Raw genomic sequence first — 22,590 nt, forward strand, 5'->3', positions numbered from 1 at the left:
ATATTACTGCCTGCTGCCTTAAAGGTGGGCGTCATAATAAAGAAAGGAGCATGAGTGAAAACTTTTACAAAGTCTGTGAGGTTTGTTTTTCTGAGAGCTGTGGGATGGCTTAACTTTAAACTCATAAAAACACAAATAAAACAAAGAGCGCAGACTTTTAATGGTAAACTAGATGGAGTTTTGTGACATTTTGGGGGCAGTGGTTGTGATTATAGCTCTGAAACATTAACCTGAAGGATTTTTATGGCAACTAAATGTTTAATGACAAATTAACCTTTTAAGATCCAGCTCCGTTCGCATTGAGAAAACCTGCAGAGGCTCCACGCTTGTCGACACAAACAGCCCATCGTGTACAAATTCAACCCGCGTGCAAAATAAAATCTGAGGCTTGTAAGAAGAAGTACAGCTCAGAGTTTTAGTTTTAATTTTGTATCGTCACTATTTAAAATATCTGATCAAAATAGCATCGTAGAAATAAACTAAACTACATTTTGTTCATGCAGTGTGTCTGCTCAACTTTGTGGTCCAAGCACTTTTCAAACAAAGGCAAACAAAAGAGTGTAAAAGATAAAAAAAATAATAATAATAATAAAAACAGGATTTCTCAAAAAATGATATGCTTGAAGTATGTGATGGGGATGACTGTCAGCTACTACCACACCATACCTCAATTCCTGTAAAACTGACTGAGTTGTAAAAGTTTTTCTCAATCAGTCCAGTGGTTTATTAGAGGATTTGCTACCTGACAGAGTTGTCTCCACTATTTAATAGTAAAAATCTCGTGCAAATAGTTGGAATGTTGTTTTGAACCAGGTATGCACACTGGGACGTATTGTGTACATTCCCAATACATACCAGTTAAGCAACAAGTATGTATTAAGTACATAGGACACGACTCTATTGTGTTATGCTACCAAGTATATATTTGGTACGTACCAAATATCAAGCATGCAATTGGCACAAATGTACCAGTAAGTACCTGGCACAGTGATATACTAGGTTTTGCTATCAAGCATGTAATTGGTATGTACCTTAATATGTATATATGTACCTAATTAGGTTTGTATTTACGTGTGTGTCTATTTTGGAGTTATAGCCCTACCTGGAGAAAAATCCACCAGCCGTCACTGCATGTACCGAGCTGAGTTTTGTTACCAAGTATTTGGTACACCCTGGTACATTTTGAGTAAGTATAGTTGAGTATAAATAACCTTTATGTACCAGCAAGTACATTGCACCGTTCTATTCTGTGTTTTCTACCTTGTAGTTTAATGGTGAATTTCTTTTAAGGTTGAAAGTGGCCTCAGGGTTTTCAGGAGTTCAAAAGGAAAAGGACAGAGGTCGTCTGGGTTTTTTGGGGGGGGGTCTTTAAGATAAGCCTGATTAATTGTTTGTTTTCCACACATTTCCATTTAAATCCAGCTTAGTTAAAGAAAGTTGTTAGATAAATAAATCTATTCTCATCCGAGCCTTTTATCATTGCAGTGAGAGTTTGAACTCAATGTCCTTTCTCGTGTACATGTGAGGTCCATGTTGTGTTCACTCCTGCAGAGACCTCCGTCTAGCTGTATCTTCCCGGGTCTAAAGGCGGACGACTGGTCGGTTTCTGGCTCCTGTAAAAGGATCTGAGGGTCTGATTTCATTCAGGAGGTCCGGGTTCAGTTCTTTTGCTTGGCGTTTGCTCCTCATGGCTCATTTCCATGACGGCCTCCCTATTGGCTGCGCGACTTCGCGAGCTCGCATCTGATTGGTCAGACGGTCTGTCCCGCTGATTCACACTTTGTTCTGATTGGTTGCGGCGTCAAGCTGCGCGAGCTGTCTTCTTATCAATTCAGACGCTGTTAAAAAAAAAAAAAAAAACAGTTATAACTTTTTTTTTTTTTTTTTTTTCTCGGAAGAGAACGTTATCGATAAAAAACCGATGTTAGCTTGTTTCTCCGGACTCCGCGGGGCGGAGGGTTCAGGCGGAGTTTTCACCCGCTGACCGGTGAGAGGCGGCGGGCAGAAGTTTGAAGCCGAGGCGGTGAGTGGAAGAAGATGCAGAGCTCCAAACATTTTCGTTTGGATGATTTCATCGCGGGATGGATTGGCGGTGAGCAACAAGCTGTTCCGTTTAGTTTAGTCTGCGATGCGCTTCACTTTATAGCTCCTCATTAATGAATTAATTTTATTTTGTGGCGGAATACCCCGGACACCAGCTGTCCGAGTCCACCCTTTTAGGATGGAAAATTACTGCATCCACATCTCGTGTAAACAATCTCATCTTTTACCACACACTGATTAACACTAACTCCTTAATGCATCCACTCATATTTATTTTATTTTTGCCTCATTAAATGTTTTCAGCGACTGTTTCTGTTGAATTAACAACAATAAGTGGAACTCTTATTGTGAAAAATGTTAATTGCAGTGACAGGTGTGGCCGCTAGGGGCGCTGCTAATTCAAATTTTGTTGAATAAGTAACAGAAATGTATCAACTTTGGCTTTTAAAGTTGTTGTTATTATCACATTTTAAGGGTGTTTGTCCAGAATGGGTTATAACACACAGGGCAAAGTTTTAATTCGACTTTTAAACCGTTTATCCACACCAACAGCTGATTAATTTCTGGAGTTAATTTGATTCAAGATGGCCAAAGTGGCTACAGCTCGCTCACTCCTACAGATTTTGAGCAGGACTTTGGTGTGGTAGTAGCTGAGAGTGATCCAAAAAATACGCCCCGAGCTGCAACTTGTCAAGCAACGTCTGGAGTCAACTGCTGGCAAAATATCTCATGACCCAGTGGACGGATTTTAAGAATAGTATTTACATTTAATTTTAATTCTCATTTTAGAATTGGCACTCGTGTCAATTTCAAGGAGTGAACCACAGTTTAACGTCTGCTGTTGGAGCGAAACACAAATAAAAAGGCATAAAAGTGACTAAATTCAACAAATAAGTGGATTTTTTTATTTTTTTAATTTACAAAAATATAAGAGGCGACTCTGTTTTATTTAAAAACTGTCACAGCTTTTAAAAGAGCCCTGATGATTTTACCTTTAAAAATGTATATTTCCTCTGACAGTAGCTGCTGCGTTATCTTTGCAAACTGCTCGTTCAAGCTTCTTTAGGATAAAAGTATGTAGGTGGTTGAGTTATTTAAAGCATCTCTCATTCCACTCCTGAACTGCGTGATGTCCCAGAGGGTCGCAGTTGGACTGAAGGAGACGCCGAGCTGCCACGTCTTTTCGTCTATTCGTATTACTCTGAAGATTATTTTAAAATGCCGTGAAATTAAAATTATAATAAAAACAAAGGTTGCATCTAAATTTGCACACAAAAAAAAAAAAACAGAAGAAGTGGATTATCTTTAAGAAGGGAGCAACCGACAAAGAAAACAATTCTCATTCAGTTTATCTTGTTTTACTGGTTCCGGACATAAAGAAAATGTTTAATTTCACTGATGGTGTGATGAAGATGGTTTTATCTTCCATTGTGCTCCGAGCTGGATTTAAAAACAGAGTTTTGTGTACAGACTGACCCTATGAAGCACTTTGTTTTCCTGAGCTGTTTTGGTGAAGCAGAACTTTTAATTGTCCTGGTTGCGGCGTCATAAACTGTGCCAGTGTGTGTTGTTGTGCTTCGTGAAGGCAGTGAGGCTCGGGGAGGGCAGGAGCCGGGGGGAAATGGGGCCACAACGGTCTGTTTAATTGCATCATCATGCTTTGTTGTCAAACATCAACCCTTCATGCAAACCCGTTATGAATTTGGTGGAACCACGTCTCAAATGTTCCTTAGTGATTCATCACAGTCGGAGCTCAAATACTTCAAATGGGTTTTTTAAACTCTCACAAACTTGCCAATGTGTTTGCAAGTTTACACTTCAATGACAAAATAATATAGAGCCTCCTGTCGTCTTCCTGTTTCTTTCTGAATTTATTGTTGATTTCACTTTTTTTTTTTTTTTTTTTTTACCGCAGGAGCATCCAGTGTGGTTGTAGGACATCCGCTGGACACGGTGAAGGTATTTTCGATCTTACTCCACCATTACTCAGCTTTTACAGCTGTGTCGTCCTGATTATGGCTGCTGTATTTAAAAAATAAAAAAAAACAATCCAGCACGTGTTGCTTCATACGTCTCGTCTACTGTCGATGGCACGCTTAAGTGATCCGTGTCACCCTGGATCAAGAGGAAACGTGCTTCGGACTTGTTGAAGTGGGCTTTGGGGGAAAAGTTTCAGAATAATTTGATATTGTAGCAGCTCTTTGAACAACGTCAGTTTGGAAAAATTAAAAGAAATTGCCATCAGTTTAAAATGACACAATATTCACGTTGACTGGAAAACCAAAAAAACTGATTAATAATAATTAGTAAAAGTTCTGGTTCCAAAATTAGAATTTAAAGAGGAATCTGAAAAGAACTGAATGTTTCCTCTGGATTATAAAGTTAATAAAGATTAGGTGATGAAATCCAGGTTTAATCTGACGTTTGTTGTTGTTGTTTTTCCGTCAGACGCGGCTCCAGGCAGGAAGAGGCTACAAGAACACGCTTCACTGCATTCTCACCATCTACAGGAAAGAAACGGTAAAGTCCAGCTCTCCTCACGTTCTCCATATTTACTGCAGATGACTTCCAGGCTGCAACAAACACAATCCTTTAAATAAATAAAAAATACTTTGAGGCATTGTGTAAAATGTAAATAAAAACAATATGCATCGCTTTGCAAACCTTATAAACCCATGAACTTATTCATAATGGAACGTGGTTAACGTATCAAATGTCATAAGAAGTTGAACAGATTTTGGAAAAACTCAGGTAGTTTTGTTTATGTCAGTTCCAGGTCCATGTTTCCTCTGAAGCTTCCTCCTTTCTTTTAACAGCAGTCTGTAAATGTTCACGGCCTGAGACCAGTTGTTGGAGGTTTTGTGGGGAATGTTGTCCCATTCTGGTCTTATGGAGGACTCTAGCTGCTGAACAGTCCTGGTTCTTCTTTTCCTGGATTTTTTTTTGTTTTGTCGGATGGGAGCAGATGTTCTAAAATCTGTATAAACTTTTCTGCATTGATGAAGCCTTCCCAGATGTGTAAGGTGCCCATGCGAGAGACACTAATGCACCCCTATACCATCAAAGAGGCACGTTTTTGACCTGCGAGCTGATAACAGACTGGATGGTTCCGCTCCTTTTTAGTATGGCGGACATGGTGGTTTCCAAACAGAGTCTCAAATATGGATCCGTTTGAGCCCAGAACAGTTCTCTCCTTTTCCTCAGTCCGTTTTAAATTAGCTTTGGTCCAGGGAAGAGGCAGCGGTTCTGCATGGTGTTCGCATATGGCTTCTTCTTTGTCTGATAGAGCTTTAAGCAGCATTTAAGGTATTCAAAGTCTTCCCAATTTTCTGTTGAAGAACATTATTTTAAAATCGTTCCACTATTTTTAGACAGTTTTCCACAGACTGGTGAACCTCTGCCCATCTTTACTTCTGACAGATTTAACCTTCAGTCTCTCTTTGGACCAGTTCTTGCTGTCCTGTTGACAATTTAACTAATTAGTTATGAAAACCTCCTTAAGCTGTTAATTTAAAAAATCAAACGCTTAGTTTTACAGCTTTTTATTACCCTGAAACTGCTTTTATTAGATGTTACGCCACAGAATTCAAAAAAACTTTTTTAATGTTTCATTTGTTTTGTTCCATAGTGAATAAACTTTGGATTTTTGAGATCTGCAAACCATTGCATTCTGTTTAATTTACATTTTACACAACTAACCAACATTTTCTATACTGGGGTTTTACGGTAATAAGTTGTGTTTGGGTTTTAGGCTTTAATTAGCTCAGGAAACAGAAAATCTGGTTTCATCTCTAAGATGAGCCAAGTTTTATTTATTTTTATTTTTTTTGTCATTTTGTTGCAGAAAATATAAAAATGCAGGTTTGTAATTAAAACCTGGTTTGAGTTTTAAAACTTTTACTGGGTGTGATCGGTTTCTTCTGCTTTGCTGAGACGTTTTAATTTGTTTTTGCTGTTTGATGCTCCAGATGTGCACGTTTCTCTTCAGTTTTCTCAAAATCCACAGCTCGGTTCCTGAATGTTCTCGGACGGTGGACTGCTGTGTTTAAGTTCTCCACAAAGAGAAAACTTTCCATAAAAAGTATCAGGCAGCAGCAGCAATCCCCATATGGAACAGTTTTCATTTCTGGCTCCATCTGAAAAATTTTTGTGGCTTTTTTTTGTTGTTGTTGTAATTTCTTCAGTTTTATTTCAGATATTGATTGTTCTTTTCCTTCTTTTTAAATAAATTCTTCAGGCCATGGGGTTCTTTAAGGGCATGTCTTTCCCGCTCGCCAGCATCACGGTGTACAACTCTGTTGTGTTTGGCTTCTTCAGCAACATTCAAAGAGCATTAAACAAATATCGCCATGGCGACGAGCGGCACCGCTGCAGCATGTTGGACCTGACGTTGGCCAGCATGCTGACCGGACTGGTGTCGGTGGGCCTGGGAGCGCCGGTGGATCTGGTCAAGATCAGACTGCAAATGCAGACGCAGATGGTTCTGGCAGGTAATCAAGTTTTTAATGTTCTCGCCTGTGTCTGTTAGCAAAATATCTCGTGAACCAGTGAGTAATAAATGAACATCCACAACTGATTAATCGATCGATAATTTAAAGCTCTTGCGTGTTGCTGTATTTTGGTAAAACATGTTAATGAAGTTGTGGATATCTCTCTGTTTGATGACATTTTATGATAAGACACTTTTTAAGGTGGAAAAAAATGGGGTCACGTTACACGTGGAGTTAAAAAATACAGAATCTGGGGAGCAGTCTACCATAAATGGATTTCATAGAGCCCTAAATATACAGTAGGTCAGAGCGTAAAACCAAATCTTCACCTGCTTTCACATCGTCGTGTCTGGAGTTGCAGTTGTTGAACAATAAACGCATAAAATTGAAGTTAAAGTGGTTAAATGTTCAGATAAGCAGCCCATGACTCATTTTCATCCTTTTTCACACCTCGACCTCATTTCTTCCTCAAAGACGCTGTAACTTTTAAAGGGTTCTTCATCTTTTTTACGGCAGCGCAACGAGTCATAAATCTCATCTTATCGTGCCCGTGTGTGTGATAAGAGCTGCTTGATGTCATTGTAGCCAAAAGTTACAAACTTGAACGTAACGTTTCTATTTCCAAACAAAATGTTCTGTGGAGGAACGTATGCTCCCACTAAAACTACATGTTGTGTTTTGTGTGTTTTTAAATTAGTTTGAATGAACAGCTCTTAGTTGTATTTATAGAAAAGGCTCAGATAAATAGATATCCTCTTGGAAAGAAGAAACTTGTAATCCACTGAAATATTTAGGATCGTTGGATCAACGGCGTCCTTTTCAAGTTTACACCCGTTCGTAGCAGGTTCAGGTTTGGTTTATTTGTCTTATGCAGATCAACAATTACATCAGTTGCCGATCATGTTAATTTTAAAAAGAATCTTAAAAAACCTATAATAGATAATGACATAAAACTGAATTGATGAACTGATACATTTACAATGGAAATGAAGATTAACGTTGGAATTGGTGAATTTTGGTGTTTTTAATTCTTGTTTTAAAGTAAAGTATTGCCATTTTGTAATGCTTGTAAAATGTTGTTGACACGGTTGATTTGACTTTTTATATTGTGAATTTGTTTTTATCTTATGTCTTTTCGTATGTTTGTAAAAGCTTGATTTAATTGCAATGTTTTAAGTGTGGACCCCAGGAAGAAAAGTCTCTACTACGGTAGAAACTAATGGGAATCCTTAAATAAACAAACACGATGTCAACAATGCGATGAAATGCTCAGGATGAGAAGAACCGGCTTGACTCGCCAACAAAACGACAAGAAATACCAAAGCAAGGCGCCAAAAGTGAAAAAGAAATGCGTCTACAGCAGCATGGTCCTATTAGCGGCGTGGTCTCGTTAGCAGCATGAAGGTAATCATGACCGCAGCAGCTGCCCTTCAGAAACGAGTCCGGCAGACAGAGAACATGCATGGTTGCCCCGCGGAATCGAACGGGTCCGTAGAGTTCGGTCCGTGTAGGCAGATGGAGGATCACACGGACAACGCTGCCATGACGGGCCTGAGCCTGAACCAGGATGGCAGGATGGCAAGGCAGCGACACAAACTCTCAAAAGTGCGTTGCAGTCATACCTGTAGTGTGTGTGTGTGTGCAGCGTAGGTGCAAAAAAGTTAAAATAAAAGCAACGGGAACGATAAGATCGAGTTGAAGCGGCGCTTCTGTCAGTGCTGCCATACTGTGGCGCTCGTGACGTCGGACATCGACACTTTGAGCTCTTCTCCAGCTGGTTTGTGTGGATGTGTTTTCCCCTACCGATGCAATTTTTACCAAAAACCTCACTCTGTAACCCGTTGTGTAAAGGTAGGACAGCCGACTTGGGACCAGAAAGTCACAGGTTCAACTCCCTGCCATGCTCGCATGTCATGGTGTCCTTGTGCAAGAGACGCCTAATCCCCAACTGCTCCCCGGGCACTTGCATAGCCGCCTACTGTTGCACCTGGATGTTTCTCGCATGTGGTGGGATAAATGCAGAGAACTAATTTTGTTGTTGCACTTTACTTTAAAGTTCAGCGTTTCTCCTACGGTTATCCAAGGAGGGCGCCCCGCCCTGTCAACAGAACCGAGCGCCCTGCTTACTAAAATCCCCACGCCGCTGAAAGTTCTGCTACTTCCGGACAGGGAGCGGTGATTGTAGCCACAGGAAAAGTGGCTTCAGCCTAGCGTTAGTAACGTCGCTCTCTCTGGTTTTCACTCCCCAATAAATGTTAATTTTCTTGCCGTAAAGTTCAGTAAAACGTGACCATTGACATCGTGTTTTATCACAGTTTCGTTGTAAAATGTGCTCATTTTGATCATGCTTCCAGAGAACCTACATCTTGCTGGTAACCTTTCCAGCGGCACCAACATTCCCCTGCGCTCCATCGACATCCCCAGCCAGCGGCTCTACCGAGGACCCGTCCACTGCATCAGCAGCATCCTGCAGACCGAGGGCCTCCAGGGACTGTACAGAGGGGCCGGGGCCATGGTCCTGAGGGACGTCCCTGGATACACCCTCTACTTTATCCCTTACGCCATCTTCTGTGACCTCTTGACCCCTGACACCTCATCCAACCCTCATCCCTGCTCCATCTGGCTCGCCGGAGGTTTGGCAGGTAAATTTTACCGTCGGTGTCCGACTTCTGGGAGATGGCGCTCACGTCATCAGCTCTGACTCTTTGTTTCTGCTCAAAGCTGCAGACTAGAATAAGAATAAACTTTATTGGCCTTGCACCGAGATACAACGCGAATATGTACGTACAGTCGTCCGAAAGATGGGCGTGGTCAACTGGCAAACATTTTCAACACTTGGTTTTTATGTCGGGTCAGGATGCAGGGAGTTTTAATTTAGAAACTTCACGTTTTATTTTTCAGGGTTTATGTGGGGCATTGAGTCACTAAATGGATGATGCTGACTTTTTAAATGGCATGAAAAATAGGGGTGCACCGATTGCAGTTTTCTGGCTGATCACCGATCTCTAAAAGACCTGATCTGCCAATATCGATTTTGACATATACTGATTGTTTTTATTTTTTAATAAGCGACACTGTCAAGTGTTTTATTGAAAAATACACTCTTGAACAACATCCTAGAAACAATACAAACTTGTTTTAACTGGTCATGAGGTTGTGCTCTGAAATATAAATGAAGTTCAGACAATTGTTGTTAAAACTAGAAAAAAAAATGGGTAAAATCAGTTTCTCATGCGAGTATCGGCCGATCACACAAAATTAAAGGAATCTGGGCCGATTTATCGTGCACCCCTAATGAAAAAGCATTAAATTTGTAGAGCTGATACTTGCAGAAACACAATTTACCATCTATAGAACAACTTGTGCACTTGGTCTGAAGATGACGCAGCATGTTCTGACTGCACATTCCTGCTTTATTAATCTCAGATTGTTTGCACGGAGTCACACATTGATATGTTTTTTACAAGAACATCTTAACCAGGCTTTAGACTTTTTTAATGCTGATAAAAACTATTTTAGTGGACGAACAAGTGATTGACACATCTTCACTAAATTAAATACTTTAAAGCATCTAAACGGGGACAAGAATACCTGGTACACATCCAGTAATTGCTGGTTTTGTCTTTTTATTTTGTCTTGAATGGACTGGGATGATACTTTGGTGTTGAACTTCATTTATGAAGTGTGTAAAAAGGCGGACTTTCAAAGGATACTGCTTATAATTTCCAAGATATCCCAAAAACTGCTTGATAAATATTGGGGAAAAACATAAATGAGTTGTTTCGGTGTACAGGTCCTTCTCAAAAAATTAGCATATTGTGATAAAGGTCATTATTTTCCATAATGTATTGATAAAAATGAAACATTCATATATTTCAGATTCATTGCACACCAACTGAAATATTTCAGCTCTTTAATTGTTTTAATACTGATGATTATGGCATACAGCTCATGAAAACCCAAAATGCCTGTCCCAAAAAATTAGCATATTTCATCCCACCAATGAAAGACAAGTGTTTTTAATACAAAAAACGCCAACCTTCAAATAATCATGTTCAGTTATGCACTCAATACTTGGTCGGGAATCCTTTTGCATGAATGACTGCTTCAATGCGGCGTGGCATGGAGGCAATCAGCCTGTGGCACTGCTGAGGAGTTATGGAGGCCCAGGATGCTTCGATAGCGGCCTTAAGCTCATCCAGAGTGTTGGGTCTTGCGTCTCTCAACTTTCTCTTCACAATATCCCACAGGTTCTCTATGGGGTTCAGGTCAGGAGAGTTGGCAGGCCAATTGAGCACAGTAATACCATGGTCAGTAAACCATTTACCAGTGGTTTTGGCACTGTGAGCAGGTGCCAGGTCGTGCTGAAAAATTAAATCTTCATCTCCATAAAGCTTTTCAGCAGATGGAAGCATGAAGTGCTCCAAAATCTCCTGATAGCTAGCTGCATTGACCCTGCGCTTGATAAAACACAGTGGACCAACACCAGCAGATGACATGACACCCCAGTGACAGTGGAAACTTGACACTGGACCTCAAGCAATGTGGATTCTGTGTCTCCTCTCTTCCTCCAGACTCTGGGACCTTGATTTCCAAAGGAAATGCACAATTTATTGTAATCAGAGAACATAACTTTGGACCACTCAGCAGCAGTCCCAGGCGAGATGCTTCTGACGCAGTCTCTTGTTCAAAAGTGGCTTGACCTGGGGAATGAGGCACCTGTAGCCCATTTCCTGCACACGCCTGTGCACGGTGGCTCTGGATGTTTCTACTCCAGACTCAGTCCACTGCTTCCGCAGGTCCCCCAAGGTCTGGAATCGGCCCTTCTCCACAATCCTCCTCAGGGTCCGGTCACCTCTTCTCGTTTTCCCTTCCCACAGACTTCCCACTGAGGTGCCTTGATACAGCACTCTGGGAACAGCCCATTCGTTCAGCAATTTCTTTCTGTGTCTTACCCTCTTGCTTGAGGGTGTCAATGATGGCCTTCTGGACAGCAGTCAGGTCGGCAGTCTTACCCATGATTGTGGTTTTGAGTAATGAACAAGGCTGGGAGTTTTTAAAAGCCTCAGGAATCTTTTGCAGGTGTTTAGAGTTACGTCGTTGATTCAGATGGTTAGGTTAATAGCTTGTTTAGAGAACCTTTTCATGAGATGCTAATTTTTTGGGACAGGCATTTTGGGTTTTCATGAGCTGTATGCCATAATCATCAGTATTAAAACAATTAAAGACCTGAAATATTTCAGTTGGTGTGCAATGAATCTGAAATATATGAAAGTTTCATTTTTATCATTACATTATGGAAAATAATGACCTTTATCACAATATGCTAATTTTTTTGAGAAGGACCTGTATAAGTCACAGGGCATGCAAATTATGCAAAAAACTGCAACTTATCGGCCGAAAAATACAGTAACACCAAAGTTCTTGCTCAATAATCCAGGTATAAAATCCCATCAATGTTCAGTCAGGTCATGTGGACGGTTTCTTTTTTTTTTGTGCTGAGACGTTTCATCCTTCATCCAAAGGACTTCCTCAATCTGAGAAGCCACCAAACAAAACTGATTCCCACAAACCGCATACTCCATAGTGGATAAAACATTCCAGTGAAATTAAGCTTTTTAAATCAGGTTGTTCACATTTATTTAGTTTACATGGCTGTAAATTGTGTTTTCATAGTTGCATCCAGAAATTAATGTGATTAATCATCGTCGTCCTCTATTGTGAAATTAACTCCTCACATGGGTGTTAAATCAAAAAGATTAGAGACTTTTTGTTTCTCGCAAACACTCGTGACATTTTCTGTATGAAGGTGATTTTGTTCCACTTGATGCTTTACAAGTTCATTGTCCTCACTTCAAGGCAGCGTCATTCTAAAAAATCAACACGTGGAAAGATAAAAAAAACACAAACACGAAGGGCAGCAAAGGAAAACCTCATATCTGGACAGCAAGAAGGGGTGTGCGAGTGTTCAGCCAATCACACGGTGAGAGTGAGGCAACTGTACGTGCAGTTATAGACAAACACACGGAGGTTAAAGCAGGTTTGCTTCCAGATGCTGGTCGGCCAGCTGTGAACACGTGGCAGAGTCAGAACGTGGAGGATGGAGTCAAGTCAGCTGAAAATCCAGATGGTTGGCTTTCCGCCATCCTGCTGGAAAACTAAACCAAGAACGCCCTAAAGAAATCCCTGCAGTTGAAGATGGGGAGGAATGTATGTAAAATGTTGCATTTAAAAACAAATCTTTACTTCAATGATTTTAGACACAATTTATGGTTGTTCTTTTACTTCTAATGGTCACTATCTAATCAGATCCATCCTTATTCTCATTTTAACCCAATGTAACCGCTCTCAGTGGAGTTCCTAATAATCTGAGTTCTGATTTGAGATAAACTTGGTTCATTATTAGTAGTTTCTTCTGGTGCCTTCTCACTTAGTTAATCCATGTGTTGTAGAAATAACGTGAAATAAGTTGAGTCACATTTATTTATTTATATAGCACATTTAAAACCATAACTGTTGTCAACGTGCTTAACAAAAAAAGATCACAGCATCAAATATCAATAACAAGATATTACAGCATCAGGAATAAAAGCATAAAAAACTTGAAATATAATTGGAAACAATGAAATACTAAATCAAATCACCCTGCGTTAAATGTCAGGGAGTAAAAGCAAAATGGATGAACACGATCATCAACGATGAAATGCCAAATGAGATCACACTGTGTTAAATGCCAATGAGTACAAATGTTTGGAGGAGAAAATAACTTGAAATAACTTCACACAACTATCTGATGGGAATACAAACTGAGCAGCACTCGCAACCAATAAATTATCTGAAACAAGCGGCCAATCCTGGGTGGACGGGCTTTGGATGCTAAGTGCTGTATTTTCCGCCGTACACGTCGCACCACCTTGTAAGTCGCGTCAGTCCAAATATGTCTCAATAAAGTGGAAGAATACATAAATACGTCGCTTCGCCGTGTAAGTCGCGTCTATTACGCGTCACCGCTGGCCGCCTGGAAATGTGGGCCGGTGTGCCAGAAATCGATTACGTGCACGGGAGGACTTCAACAAGAATTTAACAAGATTAACACATTATTTGTTTGCTCGAAATTATAGTAAAGGTGTGTCTCTGTTTAACTTTTCCTTAATAAATGCACTTTGATGGTCAAATCAGCTGCATTTCACCAGGGCGGTGCAGCGAAATGAAGCTGATTTGACGGTTGCGTGAGGCATGAACCCGGAGCTGGACTTAGGTGGCAGGCTGTGGCAAGCCGATTGGGTCATTAATAGCCACTTTTACCTATTACATGACACAACGGCATGCCATACTACTCTAGTGCCATCTAGTGGCTGGAAATGGTAGTGTTCAATATTTTCCAGGTCGGAATGCATGAAAATGGTCATAACTCAGCCAAAAATTGGTTTTAATATGGGAAAAAATCCATAAATTAGTTGTTTTGGTGTATAAGTTGCAGAGCCTGTAAATTATGCAAAAAAAAAAACTGTGACTTATAGGCCAGAAAATACGGTAAGAATGTTTGTGTGCTGTTGAGAATATGTACTGTTGTCAATAAATCTCAGTGAAATGACCAGCAGTCTATGAATGCTGTTCACTTGGTTTATTTTAGCTGTACAGTGCAGGGAGCTAGGTGTGGCGATCTTGCAACACAATCTTGCAGAACAAGAAACGTCAGCTAAACTATCTGTACAGAAACTGGTTAAGTTCCGAGTTAAGAGTGTCTGCACGGAAAAAAAGTAAACGTTTTTTTACATGGTCTGTCAAATTACATGGCTTTCCCAAAAACTGGTTTCTTGCACGAGAATGAGTTTCTCCAGATGTGCAGCAAATGAATAGAACAAATGGCATCACATTAAACTTTTTTTTTTTTTTTTTTCGATGTCCTTTGAGAGAGATGTTTTATGTCCTGTCACAAAGAAACCTCAGGGTAGACTCTAGACCCCAGGAGGAAGACGTTTTCTCTCCAGGCTGGTTCAGGGATTTCTCTTTGAATTGAAGAGGAAACTGGGAATTGGAGCATTTTTGCTCCGACTGCTGCCCAGAAACTTGGTCTAAGACACGGACGGACACTGATATGTCTCTTACGTCCTGAACGAAGCATGACGTACTCTGGGTTTGATCCAGAACTTGTTTCTTTCCTTGTGACATGCCTTCTCTCCTCCTCTTCCTCAGGGTCTATTTCCTGGGTCACGGCCACGCCGGCGGATGTGGTGAAGAGTCGAATGCAGGCCGACGCTCAGCTTCAGAGGAAGTACAAGGGAATTTTACACTGCGTCCTCCACAGCTACAAAACGGAGGGAGCGCAGGTGAGCTCAGACATTTGCAGCAGAAAGAAAACCAACCTTTTCAATTTCGTCACACAAATCTAGCAACTCAAAACACAAGAAATTTTACTAATGAATAAACATAAACAAGGTGGTATTTTGTTTTATTGTAGAACTTCATCAATTTACCGTAATTTCCAGTCTATTGAGCACACCTGAATGTAAGCTGTGCCCACTAAATTTAAAAATAAACAAAAAATTGTACGTATATAGGCAGCACTTATTACTTTTTACCTTTTATTTATAAAGGTAGTCTCGTTGAGTCACGAGGCTCACCCCCCCCAAGAGAGTCGTGTATTAGGCAGCTATGTTTGTTTGTTTGTTTGTCATTTTTATTCATTTCATATTTAAAACACAAAAACAATTTAGAAACCAAATGGAAAAAAAAAAACACGTCATAAAATGAAAGGTAGCAGAAGAAGAAATAATCTTATCATATCTGCCCCTTGTTTAAAACAAAATCAATTCAAACAACAATCATCTATAAGTAATATAACAAAATAAATAACTCATCACAATTTTACGTATTTATATGTATCTTTCCAAAATTTTAATCTTAATCGTTTTCTTAAATATAGGCAATGACCTTACTTTTTTTTACATCGTTTTCCAAACTATTCCACAGACCTATTCCCTGAATTGAAGTAGACCGCCCCTTTAAACTGGTTCTGTACTGTGGTTTAACAAAAATGTCTGTTCCCTTAAGATTATTGCAACTTTTCCTTTTTACAAAATACATTTGAATGTTTGAAGGTAGTGTGTAGTTCTGAGCTTTATACAGTACTAAAAGAATATTATAGTTAACCAAATCATGAAACTTCAGTAATTTCAATTGATAAAATAAAATACTAGATGGATGACAATAATGCTTTCTTGTGATAATTCTTATAGCTCTTTTCTGCAAAATAAAAATGGGCATCGTTATAGTTTTACATGCTGTTCCCCAAACTTCAACACAATAAATTAAATGCGGGACTATAATTGTATTATACAGCAAATACAAGGCTTTATCATTCAATAAGTCCCTTACTTTATACAGTACTGCGGTGGATTTAGATATTTTAGTTTTTACAGAATTTATGTGCTGTTTCCATGACAGTTTATCATCAATAATTGCACCCAAAAACTTCACCTCACCAACTCTGCATATCTCAACACCATCAACGCTAAAAGGAACATCGACAGTTATCTTTTTTTTTTTACTAAATATCATATAATTAGTTTTATCAAGGTTCAATGATAACTTGTTTAATTTAAACCAATTTTGTATTTTGACAATCTCCATCTTCATCAACTCAAACATCTGTTCCAAGTCTTTACCCAAATAAAAGAAAGTGGTATCATCAGCAAAGAGAACACATTTAAGGATACTGGACACTTCCGTCAAATCATTTACATACAAAATAAACAACTTAGGTCCAAGTACAGAGCCTTGTGGCACTCCACATGAAATACTGCTTAGGCTAGATCTTACATCGTCTATTTGTACAAACTGTTTTCTGTCTTTTAAATAACTACATATCCACTGCAAAGCTGGTCCTCTAATACCATATTTTTTTCATTTATTAATCAGAATGGTGTGGTCAGTTGTGTCAAATGCTTTTTTTAAATCGACAAATCTACTTATACAATGTTGTTTTTGATCTATGTGACGAAGTTAAATGCGTGAAGCTCATTAGCCTGTCAAAAAATAAAATCCCTACATTAGCCGTGTGAAAAAAGTAGCGGCTTATAGTCCTGAAATTACGGTAATTTAATTTGATAGAGAATTAAAATATGGTAAATGCATTTAAGTTTTTAAAAATAAAATAAATCCGTCATTAATTTTACCTTTCGCTAAACTCTGTTCAACTGACTCAGTTGAAAATGTGTGAATTCATTATTTTATAAATAAATGTACTAAAAAGGATCTTTTCCTTAATTTGAGACGTTTTCGTTGTCTTTTCATACATAAAGCTTACAATCAATGTTTAATTTAACCTTCTTGGTTAAACATAATCTGAACGAACTGCCATAATCCCATGAATCCACTTCAGTTCTCATCTTGCTGAAGGAATAATTCAACAAAATATTCACTTTACTGTTAAAATGTATATTTTACAGAACCATGTAGGCATTGAGATAATTGTTAGACTAAATTACTTCTATTAAAATAAAAATATGATGAAACAACTTTTAAAAAGCTTTTATACACATAATTAACCATTTAATTGATTAATCAGAATTGATGAATTTTATATTCATGTTCCAAAACTAGACTTTATGCTGGTATTATTGCACTGTAATAAATTTAAAATTAAACACTAAAAACCAGGTTTAGATGTTTGTATTAATGCTGACAATCTGCATTTATTTTATATAGTATAAGTTATTGGTTTGTTTACATGTAAAGAGTCTGAACTGCTGCTCTGGTTTTAATCAACTATCTGGTCTATATTTCCTGTTTTTAATCGTTTCAAGTCAAAACAGAGGAACTTGTGAAATACTGATGAGAGGCGAGCTATTGCTTAATTTCCCTAAAATCATTTGATTCTTCAGTTAACATAAATTCAAAATACACATGAAATGATTTGGCACCACATCCTAAAAATTATCTCTTATAAAGGCTTTAATCTTGTTTAGTTTTCTAAATGATTATAAACGTTTACAAACTCGTAAATAACCTATTTGAAAAGCAATATTAAATTCTTCATAAAGGCGTTCCTGTTGTTAAATTGATTCCAGTGATTTTCTGCACAGAAGAAAAATGAACTAATGAGAAAAATAACAATTTGTAGACGTCTTTTACAGTGCAGAGCGCTGAGCGCCGAATGACCTGTTAATAGTTACAGCCAAGAGAACGGAAGCTAAAAGGAGCAGAATGGACGCTGAAAGCTAACGTATCAAAATACTTAGTAAAATTATTGATTGGACTAACTAAACATAAGCTAAAATCTGAAACATGTTGGCTGGAAATTAAAAGTATAGCAAAACGCCATGTGATCATATCGGTGATCTGCAGCAACAAACCTGACCGGAGCATCCCTACTCAACACATATGATAGTTTGGGTCAAAATACATTTAAAAGCGACAAAACGATTTTTTGTCATTTAATATCTGGCAACCCTGCCTAGCGCAGAAACTACAGCAGATTCAACGTGCACGTTACGGGTTTTAATTATGTCGATTCGCTACAATCAACATTTGAAAGACTCGATCGTATTTAAAGTAGAACTAGGAATAGCAATAATAAAATTAGCATTTGCTGTGTCCATTTTTGCATTAGCGGTAGTTTTAGGAGCAGTTAGGAAGTAGTATGCAGAAGTATATTTCAAAAATGTTTTTGAAATGGCTTCCTGTGGGGTTTTTTTTTAAATAGTGAAAGTTTTTTGTAAGTAAAAGTTAATTATTTTTGAAAAGTATGAAAGTTACAAAAACTAATAGTCGCTGCGTCCATCTCCTGAATGAGCCGAACGTTTTGATATAAGCTAAAATAGCACCAAGTGTGAAAAACATCAGTGTGAATGCTCGACTCAGTGTTCCCACAATAAATTCAAGTAAAAATTATATTTCTACAACGTGCAATTTATTTATTTTTTCACTACTCGTTCTCACGTCAGGTGACTGATTTCTACACAACTGTCTTCTTGACCTTAAGTTCTTGATCCGCTGCCAGATTCTGCGTCCAGATGTTCGAACTGTTGGAGGTGTCCCTCGTGGACGGTCGTAATCGGATCCGTTTTAAAAACAACCCTCGTGTGATCGGTACCAGGAGATCATGAGTGTCCTGAGAAAATGGACTGAACAGTTTCTGCAACTTTGTCTCTCCCCCTTTAATCAATAAGTGGGGTTACAACCGGACGCTGTCCTGCAGAGTTGAGCAGTCAGCACGGTGTCACCTAAACTTTTACACACAAGTCTCTTATCTGTGACGTTGTTTCCTTAAAGATTTGGCATGAAATGATTCAAACGTAAAGAAAAACATTAATAATTCACAGTAAAACAAACACAAATATTCTGATGCAGCTACTGCCTAAACAGAACGTTTTGATTAAACTGTACAAGAAGAGTCGCAGGAACCGAGATAAAAAAAATATATTAAAGCTGTTGTTGGCTCGAGTCACCATGGTAACCACACGCCTGTGTCTGTCACTCCCTGACGGCCAAGCTAATGTACAGCAAAAAGCCTCAAACGGTCGCGTCGCTGTGTGGAAAAACGTTACGTCCTGTTGAACGTGGAGCGTCGGAAGGCTCTGATGTGTGCACGTGTGTTTTTATGTTTCTACGGTGATTTATTTAGGAGATGAGACGAATTTAAAAGACGCGTTTCAGTTTCAAGGGGAGTATTAGGAGCTAAAATTTAGCTGAAGTACGAGGAAGCTTGGCTGCACGCTAGAATGTGATTTCTAACCTGAGTCCGTGCCCGACCTGACATTTGGGCCGGGTTGGGCCAAAATGATGTGCTTGATGGGCAGACCGGGTCGGGCTCGGGCTTTTGATACGGTTTTACGAATCATACAGCGCAAAGGAAGCTAAATGAGAATGCACAATACGCAGTTGTGTTAATCTACTTGTTCAGGAGGAGGCGGTAAGTTTATATGTTGAGAGGATGAGAAAGAAATAAAATGGTTTAGAAGTTCGACTGTGAAAAGAGAGAGTGGCGTTGGTGCATTGCGCAACAATTGCACATGTGGCCTTGCCCATCCTGCTTTTATCACACATCTGAGGGTTTGCGTTGGAAAGTATTAAACAAAAGCTAAAAACGGGAGAACTCGCTCTACAAAGCCAGCACAGTGAAACCTGCTGATGTGTGTCAGGTCACGTGCACGCTCAGCTCTGACCAGCCGGTTGAAAGGGGTACAATAAGTCTTAAGCTTCAGATGGATCACCGGATCATCGGCCGCGCGCGTCGCACTCCGCATCCTGCTGTCATCTGCACTGAAGGAAGTTGCAGCATCTGAAGCTACAAAAGCCGAAGCGAGCAGCACGTTCAATTAAGAATCGCCTTGTTTATATTTTTCCAAATAATTTTGTTCTAAAAATAATTTTGTTCATCAACCTATCTTTTTTTAGGCTATTCTTTTAGTTAATATCCATTTGGTGACTTGTTAAAAACAAGAAATCTTATCTATTCCTTTCTTTGAAATACGTTTTTAAAATATCACGTCAAACTGATTTGCTTACAAAAGTAATAAAAGCTTTAATTTTTAAAAATGTCGGGCGGTTTTCAGGTTCGGACCTCTAATTACAGTTAATTGGTCGGGTCAGATTTTTTAGGCCTGAATGCAACTGTACTGCACGCTCTGCGTTATGGGGGGGTTGTGATAAATAAGGGTTTTTTAGCAGTGAAAGGAGACGAAATACTTATGTTTTGATGTTTTCAGTAAAGTACTCGCAGTAGAACTAGCACTAGCAGAAGTATTTTTTAGAAAGATTTCAAAATTATTAACGTTTTTGCAATTTTTGAAGAGATCTAAATGTGTTGCAATTGGTCAAATCTTTGACATTAAAGTTTATTTTTAATAAAATAATGATGCTGAATTATTTAAACCATCATTTCCTGTCTTATTAGGACCCAGTAATTTAAAAGCACTTAGTTTTTTCCTGTTCAAGCTCTAAATGTTGCACACCTGTCAAATGGTGATTAAATATTAACGCAAACCTTCGTTTTGTTTTGTCTGCAGGTTTTTTTCCGGGGAGTGTCGGTGAACGCCATCCGAGGCTTCCCCATGAGCTCCACCATGTTCCTGACCTACGAACTTTCCCTTCAGTTCTTCAAGAGCCTTTAGGATGGCAGCGATGAAGAAATCACCCTCTTCTTTTCAGTGAACGCGCAACAAGCAGAGATCGTGTGCACTTTACAGAAGCTGCAAGTCGGCTGTTTCCAGTCGAATATTTCAGCTCGGAGCCAAAACTGTCCCACTGTGGTCACTATGTGAGGAGAGTTTTTACATGTAAATAATCTGAACGAGCCACAGAAGTCGCTGTGTGTTCTGTGCGGACGTACGGTCATTATGGGATTTTTGTAGAAGGGTCGGCGGAAACTGGATCTGCTGAAGTGCGAGTCTGAGGCCGAGTGTTCCTGAAAGTGAGTCGTAGAACGCTTAGTGCTGACGGATACGGTAGTTACCTCCTTTTAAGGATTTCAAGCTGTTTTGCTTTTAAATTTGTTATTAATGTAAAACCACACCAGCTTCCTTCGAGATTTAAAACTGATCTGTGATTCAGGACTGGCCGGGTCGGGGAGTCTCTGTCTCAGATCTGGGCATCTCGTTCTGAGTGATGGTAGGATGGAGCTCCCTCCTCCAGGTGAGCCCGTGCTCCTCTGCATCAAAAGCAGTCCGTTGAGGTGGTTCATCTGATGGGAAGAGACGATTCTTTGGAGGGATTATATATCCTCTCTGGTCGGAGGAGCTGGAGTGTCCCTGGGGAGGAGGAGGTCTGGGTTTCTCGCCTCTACAACTCGACTTTGGATAAGCGGTCGAAGATGGAGGCACGGGTTGATTTTTAAAATCCAGGTTGAAAGAAAAGGTTGCAGTGGATGGTAAATAATCTGAGTCCGTTTTCATGGAGGGTTAAAAAACAAACTGGAAGTTAATCCTGCCAGCAGCGTCCAAAACGACTTGCTGGAATAATTCTAGGTGAGGTTGGTTTCACTGGTCCGGTGGAAGAACTCGAGTCCAAAACTAAACCCCGTCTCTACAATCAACAATTTATGGAAATGTACCTAAAACTAACCCACTTATTCCTTTACGGCAGATTAGAGATTAATGTGATGCGTCAAAGGGAGTCTTAGTCTATTGAATTTTTTATTTGGTATATTTTTGCACCTTTTTATGAGGTTCAAATGATAAAGATACTAAATGTTTTTATATAACCTAATGATTAATTTAGAAATACAGAATATTTTGTATGTTTTATAAGCAGTTTGCAGTAAATAACATCCTTTTATATTATATTTAATTGTATTGTTGTGCTCAAAATGACTCTATGACTTAACGTTCTGCTGCACAGGAACTTTATGTTCATCGTGTGATTTTTGTCCTCGTCTACGTTTGTTTGCGTTTCTTATATTAAGAAAATTTTATTCATTTCATAAAGTTTTCTAATGCCACTATGTTAAACACTAACTCGTTAAACTAAAATGTATAGATTTTCAATCAACTTTAGCTTCACACAACAGTATTTAAATAACAAATTAGTTTATTTTAAGTGTGTATCAATGTGTAAATATGTTTTAACAGATGCTGGAGAGCCACGAGTGCCTCGTTGTACTTAAATAAAGCTTTTAACTGTGTCAGTGGCCCCGCCCCTTTTCTGGATCATGTCACTGTTTGTCTGTTGGTTGAAGATAAAAACTTGGGTTCAGATAAACTCTTCATGATATTTACACATGTTTAAAGAAGGGATGTTTTTACAGAAAATAATTTCTTTAGAACCAGCTGGTCTGCTGCTGTTCCACCAGAGGGCAGCCCGGTTCTTTTGGACCTGCTCACATTTTTATTTATCAAGTGTTTTATTAAAGAGTTTTTACTTTACAGTTACATACAAAGTCGTTTTCTTTGATTAATGCACATTTTAATAGTTTGATTTTTTTTTTAAACGGCATTACCAGTTATTAAAATACACTTCATAATGGTAACTACTGGTTTAAAGGAGTTTTAGAAACAGCTTCTGAACTTCTTGTACTTTAACGTCCCTGAACTCTTGTAGTTTGGGATTTAAGATC

General features: G+C 39.0%; 1 protein-coding gene across 2 annotated transcripts; it reads left to right on the plus strand.

Moving 5' to 3' along the window:
• Window positions 1-1,945: 1,945 nt before the first annotated feature.
• slc25a48 (solute carrier family 25 member 48) lies at window positions 1,946-20,699 on the plus strand. 2 transcript variants are annotated; one of them, XM_037675649.1, is made up of 8 exons: window positions 1,946-2,092; window positions 3,959-4,002; window positions 4,492-4,563; window positions 6,281-6,523; window positions 7,957-7,973; window positions 8,919-9,175; window positions 14,730-14,863; window positions 20,546-20,699. In XM_037675649.1, exons 1-8 carry the CDS (start codon window positions 2,038-2,040, stop codon window positions 20,648-20,650), a joined length of 927 nt encoding a protein of 308 aa, XP_037531577.1. In that variant the 5' UTR covers window positions 1,946-2,037; the 3' UTR covers window positions 20,651-20,699. The 2 variants fall into 2 exon arrangements, with proteins under 2 accessions (XP_037531577.1, XP_037531576.1); XM_037675648.1 differs by lacking the exon at window positions 7,957-7,973 and having other exon boundaries at window positions 6,281-6,533; window positions 8,888-9,175.
• The last annotated feature ends 1,891 nt before the right edge of the window (window positions 20,700-22,590 follow it).

Source organism: Nematolebias whitei, chromosome 4 (assembly GCF_014905685.2).
Source record: "Nematolebias whitei isolate Nwh7 chromosome 4, NemWhi1, whole genome shotgun sequence".
Taxonomy (NCBI): Eukaryota; Metazoa; Chordata; class Actinopteri; order Cyprinodontiformes; family Rivulidae; genus Nematolebias; species Nematolebias whitei.

Coding starts and splice junctions, on each gene's coding strand:
- slc25a48 (XM_037675648.1), top strand. CDS start 2,038: ATGCAGAGCTCCAAACATTTTCGTTTGGATGATTTCATCGCGGGATGG. Junction 4,564..6,280: donor CCATCTACAGGAAAGAAACG/GTAAAGTCCAGC, acceptor TAAATTCTTCAG/GCCATGGGGTTCTTTAAGGG. Junction 6,534..8,887: donor GACGCAGATGGTTCTGGCAG/GTAATCAAGTTT, acceptor TCATGCTTCCAG/AGAACCTACATCTTGCTGGT.